Below are 24920 nucleotides of genomic sequence, written 5' to 3' on the forward strand. Positions count from 1 at the left end.
CTCCGTGTTTTTGAGGGAGGAAAGGTGGCAGCGAGCGCTTGTTCTGCCTTTATTCCTATTTTCAAGTTCTCCGGGGTGGGTACCTTGTTAAAGCAGCGCTGAGGCCGACTGGTTCACACCAGCACTCGGAGTCCAGCGTTACCGACACGGAGCTTCTGTCCCTCGTGTCCCCGCAGTTCTACAAGAAGACGAAGCAGCTGCCAGTTCTGTTCAAGTGCTGCGAGGAGCTGCAGCCCAGCGAGTGGCGGGCGCCCGTGGAGCACGAGGAGCATCGCCTGCCCTTCTGGCTCAAGGTGCGGCTCCCAGTCCCCCTTCCTTCCTCCCTTCCCTTCCTTCCTCCCACTCCCCCTTCCTTCCTCCCACTCCCCCTTCCTTCCTCCCACTCCCCCTTCCTTCCTCCCACTCCCCCTTCCTTCCTCCCACTCCCCCTTCCTTCCTCCCACTCCCCCTTCCTTCCTCCCACTCCCCCTTCCTTCCTCCCACTCCCCCTTCCTTCCTCCCACTCCCCCTTCCTTCCTCCCACTCCCCCTTCCTTCCTCCCACTCCCCCTTCCTTCCTTCCTCCCCCTTCCTTCCTTCCTCCCCTTTCCGTTCTGTCCTTTCTCTCGGACTCTCAGGCTTTGCAGTAAAACTTGTCAATGTCAAGTAACACACAGCAGCATAAAGGAAAGAAATGATGTCCTTCCAGCAGCAAGTTGCTGCCTGTCCGTTCTGTTTGAAGGCGGTAACGGAAGAACAGCCCGTGGCCAGACTAATAAATCCCGTTTCTTTAGGCCAGCTTGCCCTCCATCCAGGCAGAACTGAAGCGCTTGGCAGAGGACGCCAGGGAGACACCCGCTTCTCCTGCTGCGGAATCTGCCTTTCTGGGGACGGGAAAGGAAGCTCCCGACGCGGAGTGTGACGATAAGTACCCTCTGCTCGTGCCGAAAGGACTCGTGCTGACGCTGAAGCCCCTCGCCAACCGCTTCTCCCGGCGAGCGTGGAGGAGGCAGCGATCGTCGGCGCTCAAGCCCGTCCTCATCCGCCCCAGCCCGTGCCTGCAGCCCAACCCCAACGCTCTCAACGTCCAGAAAACCCTCAAGCTGTCGCAGTCGGAAGCTCCTCCCAGCAAAGTGATGGTTCAGATCCCCCAGCTGATCCAGACGGTGTCGGGGGTGCAGCCCCTGGGCGTCCCGGCCGTGCTGGGCAACGGGGACACCTTGGAACTGCAGAGCGTCCTCTCCGCTCCGCATCCCGACTCCAGACAAACCATCTCCACCACCGTCCCGCCCGCTCTGGTCTCCAATCCGGTCGCTTTGCAGCCCAAACTGATGCTGCCGGCTTTAGCTGGAGCAAAAATGCGCAAACCTTGCGTTCGGAAGGGATACCAAAGGAAAAAAGGGACAAAACCTGCCCCGCTGATCAAGACTCCACCGTTGATCCAGCCGTCCCCCGTCATCCTCACCGTACCCGCGACCACAGTCAAAGTGCTTAATATCGGCAACGGCTGCAATATGATCCAGCCCATAAATCCGACGGTGGGGCGAGGCCCTCAGGCTATTCCGGTTACGACTTTATTGGTAAATCCATCCACTTTCCCCTTAAACCAGCCGCTGGTCACGTCTTCAATCCCTTCCTTGATAGTCTCTCCTAACCCTGTGGGTCTGTCTGCGTCGCCTGGGGGTGAAAACGAAGAGCAGCTCAACCTGGTTCCTCCCTGCGCTGTCGGCAGCAACAAACCCGTGAATCCCGCGGCGGAGCCCAAGGCCGAACCGCCCGAGCTCTACGTCCCCTGCTCCCCCGACACGGATCGCGGCGCAAATCCCACCATTTCCAACCAGGAGAAGGTAAATCAGAGCGACTGCTGCGGCTGGGCCGTGGCGGGAGGAGACGCCGGCGCTCCCGAGCCGCTGCCCGTGGAGCTTCTGCATCGTTTAGACGATGAAACGGTGAAAACCGAGCCTGGAGAGCCCAGCGACGCCACCAAGGAGATCAACCCGGGACAGAAGCGGGATCTTCTACGCACCGAAGAGAAGGAGGAATTCGTGCTGGGTCTCGGGCAGGAGCTGAACGTGGAGGCGGCGTGTTCGTGTTCCGACCCCACCGAGATGCAGAAGGAGCGGCCGCCGTGCGGCGAGCGGGGCGAGGAGGAGCGGGCGGCGCCGGCGTCTCCGCGCGGGGAGCACGCGGACGCCGCGGCGGGAGCACAAACGGGCTCCCCGAGGAACCCCCCGTGTGCCGCGGAGCCCGAGGCGGAATTCAGCAGCCCCCTGGGCAGACCCGAGGACTCGTCCAGCGTCGACGGGCAGTCGGTCGGGACGCCGGCCGGGGGAGAGAGGGAAGGGCAGGAGGAGGAGGAGGAAGACGACTTTGATGATTTCACGCAAGACGAGGATGAAGAAATGTCGTCGGCTTCGGAAGAATCGATTCTTTCGGTGCCAGAGCTTCAGGTAGGAGCAAAACTTTCTGAAAACTTGCTTTTCTGTGTGACACAAAACCAGGCGGTTGTGGTCACTGTCAGTCTGTCCCTTCGGCAGAACCCTCTGGTTGCTCAGGTGTCAGACGGGCTGTTAGAATTCTGATGGGGTGGGACACTCGCTGAATGACGTTAAACACTAAAATAAAGTAATATGACTTTTTTTTTATCGTTGTTTTCAAAGGAGACAATGGAAAAACTGACGTGGCTCGCAACAGAGAGACGCTTGAGCCAAGAAGGAGATTCCGAAGAAGAGAATTCGCAGGAAGAGAACTCGGAGCCCGAGGAAGAGGAGGAGGAGGAAGGGGAAGGAGCAGAGAGTTTGCAGAAGGATGAGGAAACGTCTGGGGATCTGTCGGAGGAGCCCAAATCCGCCTTCCCGCTGAGCACGGCGGCCCCGCAGGTGGAGGCGCTCCGGGCGCCGGCAGGTCGGTCATTGTGACACGGGGAGATAGAGCCGCGCTCCCCGTTAAACCCAGCACGACGCTCCCCGTTAAACTCAGCACCGTGCTCCCTCTTAAACCCAGCACCACACTCCCTATTAAACCAGAACCGCGGGGAAACTCTCCAGGTTTCATTTCACTCTGCTGCTTTCTGCCTGGAAACACAATTCTGCAGCACAGCCCCAAGTGTTTGGCACCAGCGCTGGCCGTAGAATCCCTTGTGTGTGGGAACTGTCTTTAGTCCCCTGTAAATCCATTTATGCTTCCAAAATTTGCAGGTGGAATTGCGGTTTGCATCAGCTAAGCCCCTATACCTGCAGAAAACCAGTATTAAACAGGCGGATCTTTGCTAAATTGAACTTTGTTTTACGAGGTCGCCTTGGGACGTGCACAACTCGCTCTGTGCTTCTCGGCAGGAGAAACCACGAAGGCGCCGGGGAAGGGCCGGAGCTCCCACAGGACCAGGAGCAAGAGGGGCCGGAATCGCGCCAGCAAAGACACGTCCAAGCTGCTGCTCCTGTACGACGAGGACATCCTGGAGAGGGACCCGCTGCGCGAGCAGAAGGACCTGGCGTTCGCACAGGCCTATCTGAGCAGGGTGAGTGCGCGGGGGTGGGAAACGGGGAATATCGGCCAATGCGAGGCCTCCAGCGCACAGCGGGGTCTGACCGGGTCTGAAGAACAGTGGTACCTGGGGTGGGTTAGAAGGGGGTGGTCAGTAGGTCAGAGAGGTTCTCCTGCCCCTCTGCTCTGCCCTGGGGAGACCACACCTGGAATCTTGTGTCCAGTTGTGGCCCCTCAGTTCCAGCAGGACAGGGAACTGCTGGAGAGAGTCCAGCGCAGCCACCAAGATGCTGGAGGGAGTGGAGCATCTCCCGTGTGAGGAAAGGCTGAGGGAGCTGGGGCTCTGGAGCTGGACAAGAGGAGCCTGAGGGGGACTCATTGCTGGGGATCAAGATGGAAAGGGGCAGTGTCAGGAGGATGGAGCCAGGCTCTTCTGGTGACAACCAGGGACAGGACAAGGGGCAGTGGGTGCAAACTGGAACACAGGAGGTTCCGCTGGAAGATGAGAAGCAACTTGTTGGGGTGAGGGTGGCAGAGCCTGGCCCAGGCTGCCCAGGGGGTTGTGGAGTCTCCTTCTGTGCAGACATTCCAACCCGCCTGGACACCTTCCTGTGTCACCTCATCTGGGTGTTCCTGCTCCGGGGGGATTGCACTGGATGAGCTTTCCAGGGCCCTCCAACCCCTCACGTTCTGGGGTTCTGTGAATGGAGCAGAATCCTCTTAATTCCCGCGTTCACACTCTGGGATCTGTTTCCCTTCTCTCTTGTGAAAATTCAAATCCAAGCGACACTTGGTTGGCTCCACAAACCCACGTAAACTCTGAGAGGCGAGGGATCCAAGATGATTAAACTAACGTGTTTTATCGCTGGCTTTTCCTCCATCCATTGCTGTTGCAGGTGCGCGAAGCTCTGCAGCACGTTCCTGGGAAGTACGAGGACTTTCTGCGCGTGATCTACGAGTTCGAGACGGGCGCGGACAAACGGACGGCCGTGGATCTGTATTCCACGCTGCGCAAGCTGCTGCACGAGTGGCCGCAGCTGCTCACGGACTTCGCCGCCTTCCTTTTGCCAGAACAAGCTCTGGAGTGCGGGCTGGTGGGTAGAACAGGGTTAAATCGCCCTGTTTTAAGCAAAAGATGCGAACGCTTGTGGGAGCGAAGGAATTAGGAATTCTTCCTGGTTAAACATCCCAAAAATCAGCTTCGCAAGTGGTTTTGCTTGTGTATTTTTCCTTTGTTTTCCCATCTTGCATGCGTATGGTTGAAGCAAAACTTTATAGCTCCCCTGAGTTATCGTATATGCAAAGTCTTGTGTATTTCCACGTCTTCCCGGCTTTGAAATGGGAAACAAATAGCAAGGCGCGCGCTTTACAGCCAGCTGGAGACGCTGTGGAGCGTGAGGGGTGAGTGTCGCTTGTCCCGCGCAGTTCGAGGAGCAGCAGGCGTTCGACAAGAGCCGCAAGTTCCTGCGGCAGCTGGAGATCTGCTTCGCCGAGAACCCCGCGCACCACCAGAAGATCATCAAGGTCCTGCAGAGCTGCGCCGACTGCGTCCCCCAGGAGATCGCCGAGGTAACGGGGCCTGCGGGCGCCTCCTTTTCGCTCCAAAACGCCCAAAATTGCAGTTTGGTGACGTTTTCCCTCCTCTTGGAGAGCACGATCTGCGCGGTCAGCCGGGGGATTGGAGAGGCTTTTCTTTGAGGTTTTCCAGTTGACCGGCCTGTTTCCACCTTGGGTTTATGGCCTTGCTGGTGAAGTTGTAGCTCGGTGCCTGCTCCAGAATTTTGGAGGGATATTCCCCTGCTAATGTGGAACCATCTTATAATTTTATAAAGCATCTTCACGTTGGAGCTTTATTAAGGCTCGACATCCCACTAAGGAATCCGGAGGGGGACGCGGTGCCGCGGAACCAAACCGTTTGCTCTGGATTTCTGTGTTTCAGCTGAAGACGCAGATGTGGCAGCTGCTGAAGGGACACGACCACCTGCAGGACGAGTTCTCGGTGTTCTTCGACCACCTGCGGCCCTCGGCCAGTCGCATGGGCGACTTCGAGGAGATCAACTGGACCGAGGAGAAGGAATACGAGGTCAGCGTTGATTCCCCGAGACGCGTTTCAGCTCGGGTTCAAATCACAGCCGTGTTTCCGGAGGGTGGGATGGCGGTTGGTGGACTGAAACAAGCTTTTGGTACTTCTAATGTAATTGGACTTAAGCTGAAACTGAGCTGAATATTCAGAAATCCATGGGGAAAATCTCTGCTGGACAATCTTCTTTCCTTTCTTCGCAGTTTGACGGGTTTGAAGAGGTTTCATTGCCGGATGTCGAAGAAGAGGACGAACCCCCCAAGATGCACGCGGCCTCCAAAAACAAGAAGCGGAAAGAGATGGGAGGGCAGAGCAACGACAAGGTGAGCTGGCCCCTGAGCGAACCTGCCTTAGAAAGACGCTCAACAGCCCCAAAAGATGTGAAGGAACACATTGAAGCAATCCCGCTGCGCTTTTGGAGTTCTCGGGGTGTGCGGAGGGTGTTGGGGCTTCCCCGTCCCCCGGTGTCGTTCTCCGGACACCGGAACGTGCTGTTTGCAGGAGGTCGAGTGGGCGGACGGGCCGAAGGAAAGTTCGTGTTCGTGTTCGTGCCACGACGGGAGCGGCGACCTCAGGCTGAAGAAGAGCAAGCGCCGGAGCTGCGGCCACTGCGGCGCCAAGGTGGGTCTGGGTGGGCTCCGAAATGACGGTAACGAGGAGGAAATTAAACCAAACACTGCGTCTGGGGAGCTCTGACCACGCTGCCGGGCCTTCCCCTCCTACGCTAGAGAGTGTTAATTGTGATACGAGTTAATGAGTTAACGAGCTAATGAGTGATGAGCTTTCTTTTAGCAGAAGATGCTCGTGTGGCCACTGCGTGAAAAGCACCGTAATGATAGATATTCCGCTTTCTGAATACAGACGTATGGCCCGCCCGCGGCCTCCGGGAGGGAAGTTTGGAAGCGAAGGCGCCGGGCGGGGATTGAAACGGCACCGTTGTGCCTCTGTGCTGATTTGCAGGCGTGCGAAACCAGGTTTTATAAGAGTAAAGAGTCCCAGGAGCTGCCGGCGAACGTCGCTGCGCTGGAGTCGAGTCCTCGGAGGGACCCGGGGCCCTGCGGGGACGCGGCGGACGAGGCTGCGGAGAGCAGGAAGGCCCCGCGCAAACCCGAGGCCGCAGGTACGGCCGTAACCGGCCCCTCGACTCCGTAACGCCGGGTTATTGAGATAACGAAAACGAATCGTCCTTTCCCTTGTGTTTATCCACCCCGGATGCTCTAAACCTGTAAATCCGGAGCATTCCCAAAATATTGTCCTTTTTGGAACGCTCGGGCCATTTAAGCTCTCACTGCCGCACTAACCCGATCCCCGCCGCTACCAATCCACCATATTGGGGTTATTTCTCCAGTTTTCATTTTATCGCAGCAATTCAGCCCCCCTGTGTCTCTGATCTTCCCCTAAACCATCTCCACGCTGCTTCAGACAAACGTTATCGCAGGATAACGAACCACAGGGCTCTCCTTTGGGGACCCGCGTCTCGGTTGATTGTCGCGGTTTGAACGCAGCGCAACCCGGTGTCTTCAGTTCAGAGCGGTTTTCGCTGCAGGATTTTGTTCTGGGCTGCGAACTTTGTGTTCGTTGTTGGCAAAGCGGCCCGGGAGGGGGAAGGGGCTGGAATCAGCCGCTCCCAACGTGCGTTCTTATAGCAGAATAATGAGAAAACCCTGAAGTCTTAATGAGGAGATGAATAAACCCGCAGAAGTGGCTGTTGTTTGTGTTTCCGCCCAGGTTGGCACCCGGAGGGGAAGGTTCTCCCCGGCAGACCCGAAAAGGCCGCGCCGCCCCATCCCCGCGGCCACGAAGGCGCCAGCGCAGCCACGGCCCAGGACGGTGCCGCCCGGAGCCCCGCGGGGCCACCGGCACAGCAACCCGCTCCCACGCCGCCTCGGGAACCCAGCGCCGCGGGGCCGGACCCGCCGGGGAGCAACCGCGATCCCCCGGGGGCTTCAGCACCCCCCGGCGCGAGCGCCTGTCGGACCGAAGGGCTGAACTCCGATTTACCGCACCATCTCGGCTTCGGCGCCCGGGAACTGGCGGCGGCGCCTTCGCCCGCGGGAGGAAACGCCAAAGCGAAGGGCCGGACCCAACCCGGCGGTTCGGCTTTTCCAGAGGGCGGGTTGAGGCCGAACGGCCCCGGGCAGCCGGAGCCCAGGGACGAGGAGCAGCCGCCGCCGCGCGGCGCCGAACCCACCGTGTGCGCCAAGAACAGCACCGTCAGCTCCACCGGCGAGAAGGTCGTGCTCTGGACCAGGTACCGCGCCCAGCTCCCGCTTCCACAACAGCTTTGATTTCCATTTGATATCCCATTTTTAATGGTTTGTTCCGTCGGAGCCGCCGTCTCGCTCCTGTGGCAAACGCTGTGCTGGTGTTAAACCGGGTTTTAGATGCTCAATCCTAAAACGCTAAATCCAGCTCAGCTTAGAGATTTGTCTTATTATTCGGGGTGGGCGCAGCAGCGAAGAACAAACCTTGTGGGTGATTGAAGGGGTGATTTAATGGGCTGTTTTCTAACGACGGGTGTTTCAGGGAGGCGGACAGAGTGATCCTGACCGCGTGCCAGGAGACGGGCGCCCACCCCGACACCTTCCGCGCCGTGTCCCACAAACTGGGCAACAAGACGCCCGGTGAGGTGAGTCTGGGGGAAAAAGGGGGGGTTTGGGGTAATTAACGTGATGCTGCACCGGGGAGAATAATCCCGACTGCAAATGGGGAAAAACCCAATGAAATAAACCACCAAGAAAAGGCAAAATAACCCTTGGTCTGTTGTGGTGGAACCAAAAGTCATGACCGTGGATGTTAAGTGTCGACATTCTGGTTGGTGGTACCAGAAGCGTTTTGGCATTTGTGCCCCAATCTGGGGGTTTGTCGCCAAACATCCCCCCCAAAACTGCACAAAACCGCCAAAGCGCCACGTTTGCACCCGCAAAGCGCCGAATCGAATCGTTCTTCCCCAACACCCCGTGCAGCCTCACGTTCCCCACTCTTCATTGTCTTGACAACACATCATTGTGTTGGTTTCTTTACATAAAGCACAAGGTGCCCTGAACTCTGCAACCCAACATCCCCGTTCCGCGCGGTTTTTGGGGGGGTGACGCGGGTTTGGGGGGTGACGCGGGTTTGGGTGGGTGACGCGGTTTGGGGGGTGACGCGGTTTGGCCACATCACAGGTGTCGCGGCGCTTCCGGGAGCTGATGCGGCTGTTCCACACGTCCTGCGACGGCAGCTCCGAGGACGAGGAGGACGCGACCAGCACCAGCAACACGGACCAGCTCTCCGACCGGGACCTGCTGCTCTCCGAGGACGAGCCCGACGACTGAGGCGGATTTTCCCCCGGGGGATCGTCCCGTTTGCTGCTACGCGGGCGCCGCGGAAGAGGAAAACACGGTTGCACAGGGCTTTTCCACTTCCGCTTCTCCCTTATCAAACTCATGAATGAAGGAGCATTTGTGGGGCAATAACGTCCCGGAGAAGAGCAAAACGAGAGGAGGAACACGTGGATGCTGACGGGACTGAAAAACCCTGTAAATATTGTACCATAATGCGAACAAACACATCATTTTTGGTTTCTAAGTTTCCCCCCGTGGTGATTGTACGAGCAGGATTCTGTATTTATTGTGTGGTTTTATTCGAACAGGTGGAGCAAATTCACTTGGTCAAGGTGTTTGGTTTTTAAAAAATACATACAAAAAGCAGCTTTTCCTCCTTTACCCCCAAGTTCAGGCGGTTCTGAAATGACAAGGAAGCGCTTGGGATCCAAACTCCACGGGGATGCGGAATAAGGCGAGTTCAGTCGGAATCGGCGTCGTCCTCGTCGTCCTCGTCCCCGAACCCGTCCCCGTAGCACTGGGCCAGCGCCGCCAGCTCCTCCAGCGCCTCCTGCAGCTCCTCCTGCTCCACGCCGGCCGCGAAGAAGCTGGCCCAGCGCCGCGCGTCCAGCCCGCGCACGTCCCGGCGCAGCCCCCCGAGCAGCCGGCGCAGCCCCGGGGCCGCCTGCAGCGCCGCCAGCACCGGGACGCTCTCCACCGCTGCGCGGGAAACGCCTTTCATTTCCACATCCCCCCAACATCCAGCTCCGCACCCCCTTCTGCTTCACAAGCAGCCGCTTTACTTATGGGCTGCTCAACACTGATTTGCCCCCAAATTGTTGCTTTCTGTCGCAAAATAAGTAGCTGAAGCGGCGTTACCTGCGGAGGCGCGAGCGGGGGGTCTGTCCAGGAGGAACCCGCGTCTGCCCAGCAGAGGAGAGAAGAACTGGGGGAACGGGGGCGCCGTGGGGCACGGCTGCTCCAGCACGCGGCACGTGCTGCAGGAGGGGATCAAACGACCCAAAACACGCTCAATTTTCAGTTTTCTGGTAAAATAAACCCCCAGCCGGCCGAGCGTCACCAACCTGAAGGCCCCGGGGAAGGCGCCGCGCAGGAAGCGCTGCAGCGTCTCCTCGGCGCTGAGCGGGGACGCCGGGCGGCCGCTGCAAAACCACACAAGAATTCGGGGTTTGCCAAGAGATTTGAGCAAAGACGCCGCCGACTCAGCATCCTCGGCCGATTTGCTCTGGAAAGAGCTCGTCCGAGCCATGGACCTTCGCTCAGCACCACGTTAACACCTGGACTTTTGTAAAGGTTGTTTGTCCAACCCAACGCGATTCTGCGGGATGGCGGGTGAGGCGGGGAAGGGGATGGTTTACCTGCTCTCCCCGCGCATCCCCCGCAGCACCACGGACTGAGCGAAGCAGCGGCCGAGCGTTGGGTCCCGGCAGCACGACAGCGGCTCCCAGGGCACATCCTGCCCGCAGGCACCCAGGGCATCGTGGAGCGCGAGGCCGCGGGGGACGGGGAAGGGGAGAGAAGCCCACGCGGCCACAACCTATTCGGGGGGAAGCGGGACGGCAGCTCTCGCCGTTTTGGGCGGAAACGAAGGGGTCTGGGGGGTTTTGGCGGCTCTACCTTTCTCCCGCAGAAGTGCAGCGACTCGGCGAGGTGCCCCATGGAGGCCGGGGCGGCGCGGAGCCGAAACGGAACCGTCAGCGCGTCCAGCGCCGCCGCCAAAATCGCGCTGCTGTGGTAGTCGAGCGACGCCTGCGAGGGGAAACGACACAGGAGGGTTAAACCCGTCCGGTCCTCAACCCCTTTTTGCCTGTTCAATTTAGCACCGTGCAAACCGCGCTGTTGCAGGGGTCGCGCTCAGGTTTTGGGTTAAGCCAGCTCAAATGAGCCGCTGGCGGTTCAGTCTCTGCTAATGGTGAAAAAGCACCAAATAATAATGTTTTCTGCCCAGAACGGAATCCGTGGCCCGTACGTCGTAGTCGATGTAGGGAAACCTGACGGGAGGTTGCGGTTTAATCCCCAAAGTCCCGCGGAGCGACAAGGGGCAGAGGAGGGAGCTGTGCCGGGCCAGGTGCGCCGTGCCCAGCGCCGCGTTCAGCAGCCGGCAGACGTTCTTCCCGTGGTCCTGGGGGCGAAACCAAATCAATCACATCAAATCAACCATAACAAGATGCAAACAAACCGCCTGACGCAGATTCAATGTGGAAACGCCACGTTGTTGGTTTCTCCCGTTATTCACGCACCGCGGGGCCGGCGAGCGGCGTCAAGCCCCAGCTCAGGATCCCTTTGCGCGAATACTCGTCGTACAGCAGCTCCGTCACTTTGGCGCCGACCCCGGAGAACCCGTCGTGCAGGTCGCAAAGGACCTGAAACCCCTGCGCCAAAGCACCTTGGGCTTCAGCTTCAGCTCCGGATGGAGGTTTCTGGAAGGGAGTTTGGGCCGGGGCGTCGAACCTGCAGATAATCGCACTCCTCGACGTAGAAATGCAGCCGGTCCTCCAGCTCCTCGAGGCAGGCGGGGTCCTGCAGGAGCCGCTCGCCCTGGCCAAAGGCTTCGAGGACACCGCACTCCCTAGGGAGAAAACCCAAAAACGCTTATTGTATCCCCTCCGTTTGCCCTTGAGGGCAAAACGCGGCTGTTGGGGCTGAGGATGGCAAAGCGAAGCTGCGGCCGTACCCGTCGTGCATGTACTGGGGGATCACGTAGAGGCTCTTGGGGTGCAGGCGCACGTTGAGGTAATCGGACCAGAGCCGGACGGGCCCGTCCTGCACCGGGGCCGCCCCTGGAACGACACGGACGTGAGAGCGAAGGGCTCGGCGGCCCCGCAGGTAACGAGAACAAACCCCGCGGTTTATTGATGTGTTAATTAAGCTCCCGGCCAGCTCAGCGCCTGCTCCGCCTGCCCGGAGCTCCCCGACCCCAGCGAGCGAACCGGAGTCACTGGGACAAACGGGATGAACCGACTGCAAGCGCCGCACACGCACCTGGAACCGACGCGCTGGAGCCTCCTTTTCCCTCAGAGGGAGCGTTTTCCTAAAGAAATCGAATCCTTTTTGTTGGAAAAGAACTTTAAGATCGAGTCCAAGTGTTAACCCACCCCTGGCCCTGAGAACCTCATCTGTGTGTATGTAACCCCTCCAGGATGGCGACTCCAGCACTGCCCCGGGCAGCCTGTTCAACACCCGCACCAACTTGCGGCTGTTTCTTCTCATTGTTAAAGCAAATGCCCCAAGTGAAGTCAAACCCGAGTGGGGCTGACGCCCCCGCCGTGTCCCCCGGTTCCTCACCGTGCTGTCCCTGCTGTCCCCGCCGTCCCGCGGTGCGGAGCCCCCGCCCGAGCTCTCCCGGTAATCGGCCACGTCCCCGTCCCTGCAACACAACCGGGGCAGCTGCCCCCCGCACTCACCGGGTCCCCGGTGCCCCCGTCCCCCCGCACTCACCGGGTCCCCGGTGCCCCCGTCCCCCCGCACTCACCGGGTCCCCGGTGCCCCCGTCCCCCCGCACTCACCGGGTCCCCGGTGCCCCCGTCCCCCCGCACTCACCAGGTCCCCGGTGTCCCCGCGGTGCCGCCGGCCCCCAGCGCGCCCACACCGCCTGCAAGAGGAGCCGGTCACGGCGGGGCCGGTCCCGGCGGGGCCGCCCCGTTCCTGCCCAGCCCCGGTACCTTTCAGCTCCAGCGCCACCAGGCGCGGGGTGTGCGGGGCCCGCGCGTCCCGCCCGGCGCGGAGCAGCGCGGAGCTGCGGAGCTCGGCGGCATCGGGCCGGAGCAGCGCGGCGGCCTGCGGGAGCGGCCGGGGGTCAGAGCCGGGCGCGGGACGAACCCCCAACACCGACCCGGTCCCAGCTCTGACCCCGGTTCCCCGCTCCCGGTTCCCGTCCCGCTCCCATCCTTGGCCCTGATCCCTATTCCGGTCTCGACCCCCGCCGGTCCCAGCCACGATCCTCATCCCAGCGCCTGTCCCCGAACCTGGTGCCGTCCCGCACCTGCTCCCGGTCCCCGCCCCGCCGCAGTTCCGCTCCCGGTCCCCCCCGCCCCGCTCCCAGCCCCGGCCTTGTCCCGGTCCCGTCCCGCACCTGCAGCCCCCACCAGTGCGCTCCCACGCACCCCGCGTAGTGCCCGAGCTGCAGCGTCACCACGTCCCCCGGCATCGCGGCCCCGTCCCGCTCCCGTTCCCGCCGCCGCGCCTGCGCGCCCCGCCCCGGAACTGCGTCACAGCAGAGCCCCGCCCCCCCGGCGCCTCAAAACGGACACGGACACCGGAGCCGCTGCCGCTGCCGCCGCCTTTATTGCGCTAGAGCGGCCCCGCCAGCCGGTCCAGCTGCCGCGGGTTGGAGCCGCTCAGGAACCGCAGCTCCTCCTTGCCGGCCTCCGTGTGCGCTGCGGGACACAAGGTGCGTTAGGGGCGCGGGGCATCCATGGAGCCCCCGCCCGGTACCCCTGGGGCTGCCAGGGGTCCCCGGGTCGTGAGGCGTCCCCGTGAGGGGTCCCCGTGCTGTGCAGGGTCCCTGCGAGGGGCCCCCTGGGCTGTGCGGGGTCCCCCAAGGCTGTGAGGGGTTCCCTGGAGCCGTGCGAGGTCCCCAGGCCAGGCAGGGTCCCCGCGAGTGGTCCCTTGGGCTGTGAAGGGGTCCCCAGGCTGTGCAGGAACCCCAGGAAGGGTCCCTAGGCTGTGCAGGGTCCCTGGGGCAGACTGGCTGGGCCCCTGGGCTATGCGGGGTCCCCTGGGCTGTGCGGGGTCCCCATGAGAGGCCTTCTGGGCTGTGTGGGGTCCCTGGGCTGTGCAGGATCTCAATGAGGGGTCCAATGGGCTGTGAAGGGGTCCCCGGGCTGTGCAGGATCCCCATGAGGGGTTCCTAAGCTGTGTGGGGTCCCCAGGGCAGGACAGCCAGTCCCCCGGGCTGTGCAGGATCCCCATGAGGGGTTCCTAAGCTGTGTGGGGTCCCCCGGGCTGTGTGGGGTCCCTGTGTGGGTTCCCCAGGGCAGGATGGCTGGTCCCCTGGGCTGTGTGGGGTCCCTGTGCGGGGTCCCCCAGCAGCTACAGACCTTTCTCGTGCTGCAGCCACTTGCGCTGCAGGTAGTATTGGTAACAGCTCTCGAACTCCCGCGGGCTGTAGTTGGGGACGGGGATGGGGACGAAGGGATCCAGCGCATCGAAACCCTCCTGCACGGAAAACCAGGGGTGAGGAGCCGACCCGACCGATCCCGCGGGCCGGGAGGGGACACGGGGCGGAGGTGAAGCGGAGAATAACGATGTACACGATCCCAAGGAGAGAAAAGCGCCAGCCGGAGCTGGACACAACTCCTAAACCAATATCAGTGTTTGTTTCCCAATGTGAAGGGGGGAAAAAGGAATAAAAGAAGCCAAGACTCACCTTGCCCAGCAGCTCCTGGGGCAAATAGGCGGAACTGGGCTTGAAGAGAGCGCCGGTCTGGCTGAGGGTCGTCACGGCCGCACCTCCGCTCTGAAGGGAAATAAATAGGGGTTGGTTCTCAACAAGCAGGGCTTTTATTCTTTGATCTTATAATTACTTCAATTCCAAAATCCTATCCGATGGATGTAAAAGTGTTCCTAAGGACGCGAAGCCGTTTCCGGTGCTGGTGTTGCGTGTCGTTCTTATCCGCGGCTTTCGGCTGAAACAACTGAAATACTTTCAGAAAGGACTTTTCTCTGTGCTTTAAAGCCTGCAGACGGCCTCCTGGAGACCGCAGCGCCCGGGGGTGGGAAGAAGCAGGAGGAGGCGACGGCCCGTAGCAAAAAGTGTAACACTTTGGGGCTTTTTGAGGAACGGAAAGTTCCAATTGGTTCAAAAAATCATTACGGGTTATTAATACCTTGAGTTTGGGAAGCGCGAGTTCTAAACTGGAGTTTGGTGTGGTGATTAATGTTATATATTCGACCTGTTCTTACTCTCTCTGGGTGATATTAACCCTCCAGAGTCCCCTGCGCTCGCCTCCCGTGCTGCGGGGACCATTTGGAGCTTTACATTTATCGACACGGAGCTTTAATTGCTGAGAATAACGAGCCCAAAGCACAGACCGAACTCACCCAGTCGTTCATCAGCATCTTCCGTAGGTTGTGCACAAGCGTCAGCTCCTCTGGAGCAACCTGGGGAAAATTGCATCGCTTGGTTTTAGCTGAGACGTGAATTCCCCTACTTTAAATTAAACTGGGAGTATAATTTGCATCATTTGGTGCGTTTTTTCCTTGCTTTACTTCGCCCTGTAGCGCTCAGCCTCGGGGACTGAAACGCCCAGACCCTTCCTTGCTGCAACAAGACATAAAGGCACAGAAAGGAACAGAACGCTCTCCGTTGCGGGAGGAACGCGGTGATACCGTCAGAGATGGCGTCTTACCGGGCTTTTGTCTTCCTTCTTCAACGTGGTCCTTCCCCAGAGCGCGTTGACGCCGTCCACGGCCACCAGGAGCCGGAAGGGGCCCAGACGGCTCTGCTGCTTCAGCTCCTTGAGCACCACGCCGACGGCGTCGCTGGCGTTCCTCACCCGCGCCAAACCCTGCGGGGAGGAGACGGCGCAGAACCCAGGTTGGTTCCCGTGTTAGCGCCGGGAGCTTCGGGCGCTGTCTGCCCTTGTTCAGCAGGAGGAGGATCAAACGGTTTGTTGTGCCTCGCAAAGAAACAATCTGGTGTTTGTAAGGTATTTAGGAGCAATTTGTTCTGCGTACACGACGGGGAATTGGAATGAAAGGTGAGAAAGCAGGAGCGCCTGCTGTTCCTCACCTGCTCCACCACCTCAGCCAGCGGCCTGCCCGCCTCCGTGCGGTCTCGTCTGCCCCACATGTATTGCTTTTGTGTTTTTATCTGCAGGAAGAGAACTGCGATTAAACTGGGAGGTAAGGAGGAGCGGCTGAAACTCTTTCTTTTGCTAGAGAAATGGAATTCCAGCGCGGGGCCGGGTTTGTGGGTTATATGCAATAGGAGGGTGTGCGTTAACACACGGAGCGTTGCTCAAAAATGAGCCGGTCTCCAATGTCGGGAAGCACGAGCACACACAGTCCCCAGGAGATGATCCTGCGGGTGGGTTTTAGCTACAAACCTCTTTCAGGAAGCGCCCGTTGGAGGTTTTGAAGTTCTTGAGCCAGGACGACGCTTGCAAAGGCTGATCCAGCCGCTCCTTGTTGTAGGAAGATTGCAAAAGCTCCCTGCAGTTTTTCACCCAGAGATGAGCTGGAAGCAAAAGCAAACGTGCTGGTTTTTGCTGTGACTCACCCTGTGCTTCCCACCCGAAGGAGCGTCTCGCAGAGCGGCGGCTGCGTTTGCGGGACGCGGGGTCGGTGCTCTCACCGTCCGGGACGTGCAGCACCAGCCAGCCCTGCCGGGCGCAGTAGTGCACCAGGTGACACAGCGTCATGGTCTTCCCCGTTCCCCTCTCGCCATCTCCAGCGCGGACTGTCAAGGAAAGTCTCTAGAAAACCACTTCAGATCCTACTCGACCGTTAATTCTTTCACAAAAGGCGTAAAGGACGTTGGAAGGTTGAAAAGGCAGGGGTGGAATTCCATCCTGCGGCAAACCCTAAAGAGTTTCTTCTCTTCGTATCCTCCCACCCCACTACACCAGAGCTGATGTTTCCCATTTCCTTAGTTGTGCTGAAAGCCCCAGATAAACCAAATCTGGCTTAAAATGAAAGTATTTGAGGGTCGTGAACTTCTCAGACAAGCTTTGCTGGCAACAGAACCACCTCCTGAAGACTAAACCGCAGCAGGCAGCACAGGGTCAAACCATCGCCCTCGTCCGCGTGAACTCACCCGCTTGCAGTTAAACTGCGTTCTACCGTCCATAAGCGGTAAAAAGATACAGATCACGTATCTGACGGCCGGGTGCGCGAAGTTGGTGTTCCTCAGGTAAGTGAAAAGCTCCAGAGCGGGTTTCCGCACCATCACGCAGGCTTCGTTGAAGGTCTTGATCTGAGGAAAGGAGGAGAAGGTGGAGAAGCCGCGGGGAGCTGGCACGCGTGGCCCTTCCGTCACCTTCCCGTAGACTGAGGGGAGGCCGAGCGGCCTGTCAGTTAATTACACATCAACCACCTGGGTTATTAACTAACTATCTGTTCCTAAACCCAAGCAGGCAGTCTGCGGTAGCTGCCCGCAAAGCCTGACCCGCTCACAGCGTGGTCTGTCTTGCAACAGCTTCTCTCATTGCCGATATAAACTTAATTCACGAGACAACTTGTTTCATACAGAAATATAACTGTGGAAAAGTATTTGTGTAATTCAGAACTTAGAGATGAAAAATATTGGACAGAATGTTGCTTAAGGTGGGATCCTCATGCCCCTCTGCCACTATTCTGGTCCAGTTGACTCGTCTCTCTTAATGTAGAAAACAACAGGAAGGAATAACTGCATTCTTGCAGCACAGCGCTCTCTTTTATTCCAATAAAGCATCAGTTATGTGATCACAGTATCACAGTATGTTTGGGATTGGAAGGGCCCTGGAAAGCTCATCCAGTGCAATCCCCCCATGGAGCAGGAACACCCAGATGAGGTTACACAGGAAGGTGTCCAGGCGGGTTGGAATGTCTGCACAGAAGGAGACTCCACAACCCCCTGGGCAGCCTGGGCCAGGCTCTGCCACCCTCACCCCAACACGTTGCTTCTCATCTTCCAGCGGAACCTCCTGTGTTGCAGTTTGCACCCATTGCCCCTTGTCCTGTCCCTGGTTGTCACCAGAAGAGCCTGGCTCCATCCTCCTGACACTGCCCCTTTCCATCTTGATCCCCAGCAATGAGTCCCCCCTCAGGCTCCTCTTGTCCAGCTCCAGAGCCCCAGCTCCCTCAGCCTTTCCTCACACGGGAGATGCTCCACTCCCTCCAGCATCTTGGTGGCTGCACTGGACTCTCTGCAGCAGTTCCCTGTCCTGCTGGAGCTGAGGGGCCACAGCTGGACACAATATTCCAGGTGTGGTCTCCCCAGGGCAGAGCAGAGGGGCAGGAGAACCTCTCTGACCTACTGACCACCCCCTTCTAACCCACCCCAGGTCCCATTGGCTTCCTGGCCACAAGGGCCCAGTGCTGGCTCATGGTCACCCTGCTGTCCCCAGGACCCCCAGCTCCCTTTCCCCTACACTGCTCTCTAATATGTAATTTCCCAACCTGTACTGGAACCTGGGGTTGTTCTGCCCAGATGCAGGACTCTACGCTTTCCCTTGTTAAATTTCATCAGGTTATTCCCTGCCCAACTCTCCAGCCTGTCCAGGTCTCTGATGGCAGCACAGCTTCCAGTGTCACCACTGCTCCCAGCTTGGTGTCACCAGCAAACTTGCTGACAGTCACTCTATTCCCTCGTCTAAATCGTTAATGAATATATTGAATAATATTGGCCCCAGTACTGACCCCTGAGGCACTGCACTAGATACTGGCCTCCAACTAGACTCTGCACCATTGACTACCACTCTCTGGCTTCTCTCCTTAAGCCAGTTTGCAACCCACCTCACTGCTCTATTGTCCAGACCACCCCTCCTCAACTGAGCTGTGAGGGTGATGGGTCTGTTATTTCCCCCATACCCGTGCACTCCCTAGAAATCTGCTCTAAGTCGAGGTACCTGCTGCTGGAAGCGATAGGGGAGCCCGTGCGGAAACACGGTTTTCAGCTCGTCGAGCGGGATGCTGTAGAGACGCCCCTCGTGCTGCTCCGCGTGGTTGGCCTGGGGAGGAGAACACAAGGGTGACACACGGGGAGGGCGGGTGGTTTTATTCTTCTAGGTCCAGAACACCTGTGAGAACGGAACAGGGAGGGGAAGGCTCAAGCAAAGCGAGCGTCTGTGTATTGGGACTCACAAGGAATCAACATGTTGTGTTCTGGGGGCACCAGTGACTTATTCTAGTTTTTTATTAGCCCACTTGGACTTCTGCTCACCACAATATTTTATCAGTAACGTGATCCCCTTTTGCGTTATCTGCTAGATTCAAATCTACTTCAAGTCTGCAACAAAACTATGTTTCCTGATTTTTTGGGGGGCTGATCCAGACTTGTCTTGTATTCCTTATCAGCTTTGCTGGAGAGCCAGGGCTTAATTTACCAAGGCCCAGCTTGGTAACTCGAGCAAACTGCTCTCTAAGCTGCTTGAATTGCCAGTCTGGTGTTTGCTGGTCAGTAAATCCCAGCAACAGGAAGAAAATTCAACCCTAGCCAGTCAAGAGCTCCTCTGCTCTACGGGGATGGTACTTGGAGATAGAATAAAGAGGAGAATTATTAAGATTTCAGTCTTTTTCCACGCACAGCTGCACTTGCAAGAGTTTTCCTGCCCGTGTTGGACACGGCCGAACACGCGTGTTTCTGCATGGCAGCGTTATCCATGGACTCCAATGGAAGAGCAATACTCGGTGACCGTTTTTATTCTCAGTTTCATCACCCTGGGCAAATTCCTTCACTCCGCAGCTCCTCCATCTGTAAAGCGGGTCAGTGCCTGTATCACCGTGTGTAGTCACTTTCGAGTTTTGCTGATGGGAAGGTACAGAAAAGCTAAGTCTTGTCAAAAATTGAGTTTTTGTCTGGTCTTCTTAATCCATTTTTAACGGGACTTTATGGCGCGGAATTCGGGGCGCAGTCAGAGCTCCCAGGTTTGCTGCGGCACAGCGAGCCCGAGCAACGCCGATCTGATCCATGAATAAGCGACGGCGGTTGTCGCCGAACATCAGGCACGTGAAGTCAGAATGCCGGAGCCGGTTGCCTGGCAACGTCACCAGGACAGCGGGGACAATCCTCGCCATCTGGACCCCTCTGCGCCGTCCATAGAGACTCTGGCGTCACGTGAGGAAGATGATCCGCGCGCCGCCGTTTCCATAGAGACCCCGGAGGAATCGGCGCTGAAAGACTCCAATTACACAGGCAGCAGAAAAGCACCTCAAAGGCTTATTCCCTTCATTTATTCCACTTAATTTTGTGCTTGAGATGGAGCGTGTGAGGCTGGAATTGCGATACTAGAGAGCTGTGCCGCGCTGAGGTCATACGGGGTGGTTTTTATCCCTGTTCATAGCCAATTTGGGGAGGTTAATCAGGGAAGAATAACCCTGCAGTTGAAATGAACGGTGTCTGCTGACAATTCTCGTTCTCAGGAGCTTTCAGGACTGGCTTGTTTAAAGCCCGGCAGGCGCCCTGCGCAGCCATGGCCTGTTTTCCGTGATTTAGATGCCTGTTTGAATGGAATTTAATCGCTCGCTGTCTAACAATTGCAGCAGGAACTTACCGGGTCGTTCTCGTTGGTGTAGAAAACGGCTCTGGGTCTTTCTGGCGCTGTTTGGACATCCTGGGTGAGGAGGGAGCTCACACGGTCCTTGGCTGCCGTGTGGAGGGCAAACCCACGGTCCAGCTGCGGGAGGAAAAGGGCAGACAGACAACACACCGCTCAGCAGCCCCGGATTCCCAGTACAACACCCTGGGGGGGTTTGCTTTGCACGTCGCGGTGTGCACGTCGCGGTGTGCACGTCGCGGTGTGCACGTCGGTCGGGACGAGGCAGCGTGCAGTGCAGGATAGTGAAGATGTCTGTTTTAAACCACTCCCGTTCACTTGAAGTTATCTGCCACCATCTAGAGAGCCACGCCTGGACCTGAAAGAGTGATTTCCTTCAAGATACCTGAACAACACAAGTACAGCCGTTAAAATCTCATTGCTGGGAACTCCCACTAAAATCATTGAACCATTTGGGTTGGAAAAGACCCTTAAGATGAGTCCAAGCGTTAACCCAACACCGTTAACCCACCACCGTCAGGTTCCCCCAGTGTTTCTGCCCACACCGACAAATCGTAGCTGGTACGTTGAAAATTCAAACTGTCTCGTAATCCGTGCTCACCTCAATTATTGTGGGATTAGTGCAGTGCTGCCCACTGTTTGATGTTTATAATTACAGCCCCTGCGCTGATTTTCTTCCCTGTGTCCCTGCATACAGACTCTTTCATTATAACACAGAAACCGAAACAGCCAGCTAAGCTGATTAATTACTTTTTCTTCCCTGGACAGCCTGTAGAATGCGGCCAAAATAGGCGAGAAAGCCAGTAGAAGGACAAGCATCTTATTAAGTTACGGTGAAAGAAAATATGAGCATTTGTCAAGAGATAAAAGAAGCAGATAGTCCAAAAGAGGCTGTGACCAAAGCAAGAAGTGAAAGCCACCTTTCATATCTTATATCAGCCTTTAATGATCATAAAAAGCCTTTTCCAACCAAAATGAGCCTCCAATCCTGTTGTGAGATTAATGGCTGGAACAGTTGCAGGCTGCGCTGTAAACACAGCGAGTCGTTTCCTATTTTGTCTGTCTGCGGAGACGAGGGCGGCCGTGAAGCCAAGTTTAGAGACGGGAGCAGCTGTCTGGGTTCTCCGAGGCGTGACGCGGCTCTGCTGCCAGCCGAGGCTCCTCGGGGGCACTGCGGAGCCACGAGTGCCCCAAGAAAGGGCAGCGTGGGACCGCCCCACATCCCACCTGGAACACACGCTGGGGTCCTGAACCAGCGGCCCAGCACTCATCTTTTTGGGAAGGAATTCAACCAGTTTGTGCTCAACACTAGATACCTATGGAACTAACTGCTGCAGTGTAAGTGCAGAAATCACTTAATTCACTTTCATCGTCCCGTTTCAACAGCTTTTCTTGTTCCCACAATGTTCCTTTCCTCCCCGAATCCAAATGATCAATTTGGCTCTATTTAGTTTGAAGTCCACAGAAGTGACTTAATTTACAGCCTAGAGGAAGGCACTAAGATGCTAATTGAATACATGAGTAACCAGAGCAAGCAGCTGTTGTCACCGGGAAAATTCACTCAGAAGATGTCAGCTCTAGGTCATTTCCAGCCTGGGATCACAGTCCCTCCCATTTTCTTTGAACATCCTGCATTCCCTCCTCCTCAAGACTCACGTGAACGTACAAATCCTTGTCCCTGACCTGCGTAACAGTGAGTGAAAAGGAAGCAAAGATCAGCTTCTTGTTCTGCCAGCGTTCAGGTTTTATGTGCGTCTAGACTCAGCTCAAGACTTGAACTGAATGACTTGTGCTTTGGAGCTGCTTTGTGGACAGCAGAAGCAGCTTCCACGTATCAGAAGCCACAAAATCCTTCCTCAGTCTTTGGAGTGCTACAAGATTGAGCTGTCAGGAATCTGAGAGGTACAGACCTGCGTTTTATGAATTACTGCGTGTCCGTTTACAAAATCCACACGCAAGCGCATTGGCATGTTTAACAGGCTACAAAAACACCTTTAAGTGACCTGGAATACCACTACTCACGTGTTTTATATTGTGATTTTATAGTAACAACGTGCCATGTGGTCCCTTCTCCTGGAAAGCAGATTTATCACTGATCCCCTTGGCTCCACACAGAGTGCCAGCAACACACACATAGACCTTTCTGGCTCACCGTGGAGCTCTGCATAGTAAATCCTGGCGTGTTCTTAAGGTTTTCACATCTTTTAAGGCAGTTTCTGCTGGTAGAGTGGATTGTATAGTATATTTCCATCTGCAGGAGGACAGAGGAGTCTAAGTCGGATCCCTGAAATGGCAGCGAACTATCACGTGGTGCGTGGAGATTAATCCCAAAGTCGTGTGCCGTAAGGTGGAGCTGTTCCTACACGATCCCACGTTCGTCTCTAGAAAAAAGGCTGTTTATTTCCTAGAGGCTGCCGTCGTGAATCCAGCACTCTGCGGCCAGAAACAAGCGGTTATCCAGGCGTCCTCTTTAAAGGCTGCGGATCCAACTGGAATTCTGTACCGCTAGGAAGTCATTCCAGATACGCAACGTTCATTCGTGATGCTGTTTAGAATATAAGGAAGCTTTGCTGATAAGATAGCGGTGTTGTGGCAGAGCGAGCGTTGCTACACCCGCCTGGAGCGCTAAACCATCTCGGGCAAAACGATCTTCCCGCCAGCAACACCAACACTGTCAGTCTTTTAACAAATGTCATATTTAAGGCAACTATCCAGGAGACACCAAGTTTTTAGACGACTAATCTAAGCAGAATGTCACTTTTTACCGTTGTAATTGTCGCTCCAGACCCCAGGACAGCTGAAATACTGGAAGCAGCCTCGCGCTGGTACAGACTTACCTTCAGGGGACGGCAGAGCAGTCCTTTGAGGCTCCTCAGCATGTTTTCTGCAGAGACAGAAGTGGATTTTTTTACTGTGGATGGCTTTTTTATTGTTTCATGTATCTTGTGCCAGGAGAGAGTCGTTCCTCCCCAAAGAGCTTAAAGTCCAGGCGCACAAATAATTCAAACAAGCTGTCAAATGCTCTGCAGAAATCCAGTGACTACTGGCAAACAGCATCATTTACCTAATAAATATCCTATTAATTACGTTGCCTTTTTATCCAGAGAGACATTGACAAAAAACCCCATATTTTATAAGTAAAGATATTTCATTCATCTAGTGAGGACACATTCTGTTATTGGGGAAGGGCATCTATGTTGACGAGATGTTAAGAACAAGGGCTACACGGTGATTGTTTTGAAGAAGCTGCAATAACGCAGAGACTGAAGGTGTTTCTGTGAAGGTATCAGCCTGCGGGGGCTGTTTTAGTCATTTATTTTGGGCACCCCCAACATTCAGACAGAATTCCCGTGTGACTAATGCAAGCTGTAAGGGCTCTTCTCTGGGGTTTATCTATCTGTGGGAGAGGAGCTTTACCAGATTAAAACTGTGGCCACTTCACTGATTTGTACCTGGATCATGTTAAAGAACCGTCCAACTTGGCATACTGTTCCATTACAGAAAAACTACTTGTCTGCTTGTCGTCTTTAGGAAAGGATTTCTAGATTGGAATATAAGTAAAAACGAGGCAGAGAACCCTGAAAGTTACATTTGCAGATATTATTGAGTAATCCCAACCTGTCACTTCTCCAGACTAAATTAAAACCAAATTTCTGGTTGCTTGCTGTCGATATATTTACTGCTCATGTCAGGAATCAGAAACGTATTAGACGGACCCACTCTGAGCTGACCGGAGTGTTACAGTCACCGGGGGACGGATGCTGTTTCAGGTAGCTATTCCCCACCACGCGCTCTCCACCATCTGTTTTTCTAGATGTAGAATCATTTTGGTTGTAAAAGAGCTTTAAGATCGAGTCCAAGCATTCTCCCAGATCTGGCACTGCCTCATGTCCTGAGAACCTCATCTGTGTGTTCAACCCCTCCAGGACGGCGACTCCAGCACTGCCCTGGGCAGCCTGTTCAACACCCACAGCCCTTTGGGGAGAAATCACCCCAAATTTCCACCCTTAACCTCCCCTGGCGCAACTTGAGGCCGTTTCCTCTGCTCCTGGCGCTTGTTCCTGGGGGGCAGAGCCCGACCCCCCGGATCCAAGCTCCTTTCAGGCAGTTGTGGAAACACACGCACAGCACTGAGGTAACAAAGAGCCACAAGGCACACGATCCAACCTGCTCTGGACGTGGTGGCCTCCAGAACAACAAACAAAACAAAAGAACCGGGAAAGCTGAGGTTCTGGTGGTAACACCTGAACTAAAAGGCTCTTCCCGCCCGGCGGGGGGGCCGGAGCCGCCTCCCCCGCCCCGGTTACCGGCCCCGGAGCTGCCGCCCCGTGCGGGCCCGACCGCCACATGAGCGAACGAGCGGCTGCGCCTCGGACACGGGGCCCTGCGGCCGCAGAACCGGCCCGAGCGAGCGGCCGGGCCGGGCGAGCCCCTCAGGCTGGAGCCCCGGGATCCCCTCAGGCTGGAGCCCCGGGATCCCCTCAGGCCGGAGCCCCGGGATCCCCTCAGGCCGGAGCTCCGCGATTCCCTCAGGCCGGAGCCCCGGGATCCCCTCAGGCCGGAGCCCCGGGATCCCCTCAGGCCGGAGCTCCGCGATTCCCTCAGGCCGGTAGCCCGCGGTCCCCTCAGGCCGGATCCCCGCGTTCCCCGGTCCCCGCACTCACCGCCGCGCTGACAGGATCCGCCGATGACGCGCGGCCGCTACGGGTCGCGCACGGGGCCACGCGCTGCCGCCGGTCCCGCCCACCGCCGGGCTAACGGCGCCTTCCCCGCCGGGGGGCGGGGCTATCCCGGGGAGGTGTGGCCGGGCGGGGGGCGTGGCCGGGCGCGGGGCGGGCGGGGCGCCGGGCGCTCG

General features: G+C 57.2%; 3 protein-coding genes and 1 long non-coding RNA gene across 9 annotated transcripts in view; 2 read left to right on the plus strand and 2 right to left on the minus strand.

Annotated features, from left to right (window-relative positions):
- Positions 1–9189, plus strand: part of LOC102096889 (GON-4-like protein) — a 24323-nt gene extending 15134 nt beyond the window's left edge. For 3 of the 4 annotated variants that reach the window (XM_065042906.1, XM_065042903.1, XM_065042905.1), the window contains 13 exons: positions 177–293; positions 773–2428; positions 2639–2882; positions 3314–3495; positions 4358–4555; positions 4887–5030; positions 5401–5544; positions 5745–5864; positions 6043–6162; positions 6502–6661; positions 7270–7792; positions 8068–8170; positions 8709–9189. In XM_065042906.1, the coding sequence (XP_064898978.1) occupies positions 177–293; positions 773–2428; positions 2639–2882; positions 3314–3495; positions 4358–4555; positions 4887–5030; positions 5401–5544; positions 5745–5864; positions 6043–6162; positions 6502–6661; positions 7270–7792; positions 8068–8170; positions 8709–8858 (3861 nt within the window). In that variant the 3' untranslated portion in view covers positions 8859–9189. Of the gene's footprint in view, positions 1–176; positions 294–772; positions 2429–2638; positions 2883–3313; positions 3496–4357; positions 4556–4833; positions 5031–5400; positions 5545–5744; positions 5865–6042; positions 6163–6501; positions 6662–7269; positions 7793–8067; positions 8171–8708 lie in introns of those variants that run through there. The other variant, XM_065042907.1, reaches the window with a different exon arrangement.
- On the minus strand, positions 9143–13072 carry MSTO1 (misato mitochondrial distribution and morphology regulator 1). Of its 2 annotated transcripts, XM_065042918.1 has the most exons (14): positions 12940–13072; positions 12530–12644; positions 12408–12459; positions 12153–12234; positions 11850–11898; positions 11542–11647; positions 11319–11436; positions 11108–11239; positions 10837–10989; positions 10485–10616; positions 10226–10404; positions 9932–10009; positions 9726–9844; positions 9143–9566 (listed from the first exon to the last, which is right to left on the minus strand). In XM_065042918.1, the coding sequence occupies exons 1-14, from the start codon at positions 13012–13014 to the stop codon at positions 9328–9330; spliced, it is 1629 nt and encodes a 542-aa protein (XP_064898990.1). In that variant the 5' UTR covers positions 13015–13072; the 3' UTR covers positions 9143–9327. The 2 variants fall into 2 exon arrangements, with proteins under 2 accessions (XP_064898990.1, XP_064898988.1); XM_065042916.1 differs by having other exon boundaries at positions 10226–10616.
- On the plus strand, positions 12642–17273 carry LOC135576577 (uncharacterized). The gene is made up of 2 exons (XR_010468361.1): positions 12642–13257; positions 15090–17273. It is a non-coding gene; the product is annotated as an uncharacterized LOC135576577 (long non-coding RNA).
- DAP3 (death associated protein 3) lies at positions 13128–24840 on the minus strand. 2 transcript variants are annotated; one of them, XM_065042923.1, is made up of 13 exons: positions 24730–24840; positions 22903–22949; positions 20063–20185; positions 18419–18520; positions 16677–16785; positions 16165–16257; positions 15917–16047; positions 15601–15681; positions 15218–15376; positions 14910–14969; positions 14236–14325; positions 13907–14024; positions 13128–13243 (listed from the first exon to the last, which is right to left on the minus strand). In XM_065042923.1, the coding sequence occupies exons 2-13, from the start codon at positions 22942–22944 to the stop codon at positions 13158–13160; spliced, it is 1194 nt and encodes a 397-aa protein (XP_064898995.1). In that variant the 5' UTR covers positions 22945–22949; positions 24730–24840; the 3' UTR covers positions 13128–13157. The 2 variants fall into 2 exon arrangements, with proteins under 2 accessions (XP_064898995.1, XP_064898996.1); XM_065042924.1 differs by having other exon boundaries at positions 20063–20181; positions 22902–22949; positions 24730–24826.
- Between the last annotated feature and the right edge of the window lie 80 nt (positions 24841–24920).

This window comes from Columba livia, chromosome 28 (assembly GCF_036013475.1).
Source record: "Columba livia isolate bColLiv1 breed racing homer chromosome 28, bColLiv1.pat.W.v2, whole genome shotgun sequence".
Classification (NCBI taxonomy): Eukaryota; Metazoa; Chordata; class Aves; order Columbiformes; family Columbidae; genus Columba; species Columba livia.

Coding starts and splice junctions, on each gene's coding strand:
- MSTO1 (XM_065042916.1), bottom strand. CDS start 13,014: ATGCCGGGGGACGTGGTGACGCTGCAGCTCGGGCACTACGCGGGGTGC. Junction 11,437..11,541: donor CCCCAGTACATGCACGACGG/GTACGGCCGCAG, acceptor TTTTCTCCCTAG/GGAGTGCGGTGTCCTCGAAG. Junction 11,240..11,318: donor AGGAGTGCGATTATCTGCAG/GTTCGACGCCCC, acceptor GCTTTGGCGCAG/GGGTTTCAGGTCCTTTGCGA.
- DAP3 (XM_065042923.1), bottom strand. CDS start 22,944: ATGCTGAGGAGCCTCAAAGGACTGCTCTGCCGTCCCCTGAAG. Junction 14,970..15,217: donor AGAAGGAAGACAAAAGCCCG/GTAAGACGCCAT, acceptor AATTTTCCCCAG/GTTGCTCCAGAGGAGCTGAC. Junction 13,244..13,906: donor GTGGCTGCAGCACGAGAAAG/GTCTGTAGCTGC, acceptor TGTGTCCCGCAG/CGCACACGGAGGCCGGCAAG.